The sequence below is a fragment of the Miscanthus floridulus genome, chromosome 1 (genome assembly GCF_019320115.1).
Source record: "Miscanthus floridulus cultivar M001 chromosome 1, ASM1932011v1, whole genome shotgun sequence".
NCBI lineage: Eukaryota > Viridiplantae > Streptophyta > Magnoliopsida > Poales > Poaceae > Miscanthus > Miscanthus floridulus.
The window spans coordinates 118857307-118861917 of NC_089580.1; the positions used below are offsets into that span (position 1 = coordinate 118857307).

A 4611-nucleotide genomic window follows, 5' to 3' on the forward strand; every position below is an offset into this window, starting at 1 on the left:
GGGTCTCAAATTTTGATTCGAACTTGTCATTTTTTAAAATTTTAAATTTGAAAGGTTCAAATTTAGTCAAATGACAAGATGACCGAAATAAAAGTTGTAGATCTTAATGAATTAAACAACTTTGATGTTTATCAAATTTTCATTTGAGATCATTTGGTGTCTCAAAATTATTTTAATAGTTTTGATTTTAATTTTTTAAAATTTAAATTTTTTCCCTATTTTTAAAAATTTAATTTTATAATTTTAAACTGTTGTATCTCTACTATAATTGAAAACTTGGAGACTCGAGGCTTCAACGCCCCGTCCATATAAAAAGGAAACAAACACCGTCCAAAATCCGATGACCACGTGCTTCTCACCCCCGCGTCCTCCTCGCACGCCGCGCGCCGCGACCCCCTCGGCTGCCAGGGATCGAATCCCACACTCAATGCCTTTTTTCAGAAAAAATGAAATATCAATGCTCCTCTCGTGGGAGACCGCGCGCGTGCGCCCGGGATGCGCCCCAACCGCCGCTCGCGAGTCCAGGCGTGAGGCAGGCAGGCTGATCCGCGCGCGGTTGCCGGGATCTCAAGCGCCGCCACCTTCGCGTGCGGCTGCCGGGATCGCATGGGGCGCCACCTCCGTGCCGCTAACTCTGTGCTGATGGATGGGATGAGGCGGAGCGCCGCGGCGAAGTGCCCGGCGGCGGGGGACGAGGAGGAGAAGGGTGCGCTGGCGCCCGCGGAGGACGCGGAGGCGTGTCCGGGACCGGGAGCGGGTGACGATCTCGCATCCTATCAGCCTCCGAAGCGCGCCAAGGTGCTGATCTCCCTCTATCCCCCATGCATGTGGCTCATTGAAGTCTCTGGTTTTGATTTGATTTTTGATGTTAGCGCGGTCTCGCTCGAGATAGATTGAGATTGGGTGCACGGAGGCGGATACCGCGAAGCCGTCGGTGGCGGCGGCGGCAGCCGGCGCCGTTGCGGGTCCACTGCCCAACACGGCTGCCCTGCAGGCGCTGACGGGCGCCATGGACAAGCTAGAGGCCCTCTTCAGGTGCAAGTAGGCTCAGTCCAATTGGGTTGATTTTTCACCAGTGCCTTCAATTTGGCTAGGAAGAAGAATCGATGGAGCTTGTTGCTGGGAATGAAATTTTATTTTATAGTATAATTGATTTGGTTGGCTGGACTCTGCAGTAAGGCCGGATCACTACTTTGTTTGTGCAGGTGGAAAGAGTAAGATCGATTTGTTATCAGCCAGGAGTGCTTGCTGTTTTCTTGGTTCCTAAAAGGGTGCTTCCTGTGTATCAGGTACCAACACATGTAGGTGAGCCTTCAGACATTCAAGATTTCAAGTTACAAATTTTGTCGATAACATTTTCTTGGTGGAAATTGCAGCAAGCTGGAGTGATACGTAAGAGGAGTGTCAAAACATGTAATTCTTTTTGTGGACGTACTTTTACTACCAAATTATTTTCAGATACAATGTCCCATGGCCAAGTTCTGAGCCAACCTGTGCTTAGGCCACTCGATTTAGGAAACTATAGTATTTTAAGTTTTCAGTTAACTGGTTGGTTACTGATATACTTGCATTACGTCTCATTATTTATTTGCAGATTATTTTTCTAAAGAAAATATCATGCTCTTGATGTAATTTGCTTCCTGCTATGTCATTGTCAAATATTAACAGTATGTTTCTTTAGAACAATTCCTTTATATGTTTGAGTAGATTAGTGCACTTGTTAGCTCATGTCGATGCTGGAAATGAGACGAAATGCAAAGTCAAGGGCATGAAGCAATCCGCAGAGGAGAACCCGCCGATCCGGTGGTGGAAGGGCAATCTTATAGGGAGTGGCGCGTTCGGCAAGCTCCTTGCCGTCAACCAGGTCGGTATGCATGTTTCCATCTCGAAGGTAGGACCTTTGAACGGAGAGAACTTTTTGAGCGATTTGATGGATCTGGGATTGTTTTCTTGGTGGCTGTTTATGATTGGAAGCAGCAATGCGACAAGACAGAAGGCCCAGGTGAGAAGTTTTGGTCTCAAACAATGCTTTGACTTTTATATTTTATCCAATTGTTCAAATTAAATCTATCTATCTATCTATCTATCTATCTATTTATTCCACTCTAAAATGCTTGTACTGTTAATTTGACGAGTTAACCAGGGAGAGTATTTTTTTATTCACTTTATTTCTTTATCAGGTCATCTGGAAATATACTAAACAGCTTTTGCCTGGACTGAAATATTTGCAACACAATGGAATCATACACAGGGATATAAAGGCAAGAAAATTTCTCCTGTTATATGAATCCTGTCCGCAAATGCTTATAATGATGTGGCTTCTTGTTATTTTGTTATATTCCATGGCACAAATATACTTGTTGATAACAAAGGTTGCTTTGGATAGTTTGTTATCTATTGTGAGGTTGATGGCTTGCTTTGACCTCAGTAGTAAATGGCTGTCGAATTTTTCTTTAAAAGTGTTCGATCCTTTTCATTGCATCTTAGCTTAGACTAAAGTGAGCATGTGAACGTATAGAATCTGTTTTTTTACTGATCACTTATATGGACTTTCTGTTATGTGTAGGTAACTGTTCTCACCTGTTCTTTGTATTTCTTTTTGTTTAGCTGAGTGAGCACTAGTTCTCAAGTCAAAAATAAAACTACACACATAATTTGAGTTATGTGTCCTACCTTTTCTTTGCTTGCAGGTTTCAACAGTTCAGAGCAGCATGGGAGGTCCTTCCGTTACCAATTTCCAGCGGCAGCTTTCAGCTTCAGTTGTTGAACAAAAGCAGGTGGGCAGCAACACATCAGCAGCTTGGTTGTTATCTCAGGTAACCAGTAACAGTAGGTAAGCATTAGTTCACTTTTAACAGGGAGTCATGATCATGTTTGTGATGGTGTACTAATTTGGATTCAAACATTCAAGCCAATAGCTTGCACATTAATATACAATTGTTTCATTATACTCAGAGTGTAGACATTGATACGGAGATTATGGTTATTGCAGGGCTCCAAAATACAATTGTTTAACAGGTCCACCACAACAGCATTAGTAAGTGCCTCTCCAGGCTCCAGCTCAGTTCTTATTTATGTCATCTTTTATTTTGCGAGCCATATGTTTATTTCTCCTGCATATTTCCGGTGTGTGCAGATCAGAGAGTTTATGATTAAGTGGTGTAACATGCATGTCATATTCTTGTCAAGGGGTGTAATTTTTACCACCAACCATTTATTTTCAGGTTACCCAAGAAACCAGCCAGCCAGAACAACAACCCCCTTCCTCCGCAGCTGAAGAACGTCTCACTAGAGGGCGCATGACTAGAAGTAATTTGGCAGCGAATTCGGGTGCTGTTTATACTACAGCAAAGCAACTGAAGGAAACTGCGGCTAGGAAAAGATCTGCATTGTCCAAAAAGAATACACAGGTACTATGTGAAACCTTTTATCTCTCTTTGCATTAAAAAGGAACATATAGTCCTTTTGGAGAAGTACATAGCTATTCTTTTGTTCTGCTCCTAAATATGGTCCAGGCTTAGTTTCCTCTTGCTGATTAGAAATATATATGGATGTGTTTGTGCTCATAAAATGTCTTGGGAGGCAGCTGCATGTATGTTTATATTTGCTTTACGCTTCAAAGTTCATGGTTGATAGTACTGCAGCTCACAGAACTCTAGTACTGCAGCTCGTGTTTTGCTTCAGTGTTCAATTAGCTTTGCCACCACTAGTCTCAGTTTAACTAATGCATGTCAATGATTTTTTCAGGAGGAATCTTGAGTTTGAGAAGGAGCATGCGAATGGTGGGACGATGGCCAACATACATATCAAGGGAACCTTCGCTGCTACAGTAGACATTAGTCTTTTGATTCGAATGAGTTCAAACAGTTGTCTGTGCTTAACACATTATTATGTGTTAAGCTATCTACTTGTGTTCTCATTTAGTTTGACACTCGGTGTGTTTTGTTAAAGATTTTGTATGAACAAATTATATTTCGTTTTAATGGATGTCGATGCTTCCTTCATTATGTATTTGTCGTTTTGCGATTATTAATTTAAGCTACCAAACAAAGTGTCGCAACATGAATTATTAATATATTAATCTGGCGTTGCAATATATGATGGCACATATAACAACCACATTTAGTCGTGGCAATAGGTACGATAATCGTGGCAATAGAGAAACTATCTCTTGCAACTACAAAAAGATGACGGTGGCAATAGAGGAATCTACCTATAGCAACCAGATAGTTAGTAACGTGGCAATAGATGACCTGTCTGTAGCAACCAACCTAAGTAACGTGGCAATAGCCTATGCCATCTATAGCAACCATTCAGAAACATGGCAATATACGACCTCTCTGTAGCAACCAACCTGAAGAGATGTTGCAACAACCTAAGCCACCTATAGCAACCATTTAGGCGACGTGGCAATAGAGAACCTCTATTGCAATGCTTTCTCTGCGTAGCAACAACCACGATTGCAACACCTGTGTTGCGTTGCGCTTGCATTGTGTTGCTACACGACCAGCGTGTCGCAATACGTATCGCTAGCAACGCCTAGTTCGTTGCAATTGATACTATTACCACACCCATAGTGGTTGCAATTGCTTTTGTTACAACACTCACCAG

General features: G+C 42.2%; 1 protein-coding gene across 4 annotated transcripts; it reads left to right on the forward strand.

Annotated features, from left to right (window-relative positions):
- Positions 1 to 365: 365 nt before the first annotated feature.
- On the forward strand, positions 366 to 4004 carry LOC136491768 (uncharacterized). Of its 4 annotated transcripts, none has more exons than XM_066488015.1 (10): positions 366 to 798; positions 899 to 1035; positions 1206 to 1301; positions 1377 to 1413; positions 1595 to 2002; positions 2181 to 2261; positions 2691 to 2816; positions 2993 to 3037; positions 3225 to 3410; positions 3748 to 4004. In XM_066488015.1, exons 5-10 carry the CDS (start codon positions 1769 to 1771, stop codon positions 3757 to 3759), a joined length of 684 nt encoding a protein of 227 aa, XP_066344112.1. In that variant the 5' UTR covers positions 366 to 798; positions 899 to 1035; positions 1206 to 1301; positions 1377 to 1413; positions 1595 to 1768; the 3' UTR covers positions 3760 to 4004. The 4 variants fall into 4 exon arrangements, with proteins under 4 accessions (XP_066344112.1, XP_066344117.1, XP_066344108.1 ...); XM_066488020.1 differs by having other exon boundaries at positions 1206 to 1289; XM_066488011.1 differs by having other exon boundaries at positions 1206 to 1305; positions 1377 to 2002.
- Positions 4005 to 4611: the final 607 nt, after the last annotated feature.

Coding starts and splice junctions, on each gene's coding strand:
- LOC136491768 (XM_066488011.1), top strand. CDS start 1,769: ATGAAGCAATCCGCAGAGGAGAACCCGCCGATCCGGTGGTGGAAGGGC. Junction 2,262..2,690: donor TCATACACAGGGATATAAAG/GCAAGAAAATTT, acceptor CTTTGCTTGCAG/GTTTCAACAGTTCAGAGCAG. Junction 2,817..2,992: donor CAGCTTGGTTGTTATCTCAG/GTAACCAGTAAC, acceptor TGGTTATTGCAG/GGCTCCAAAATACAATTGTT.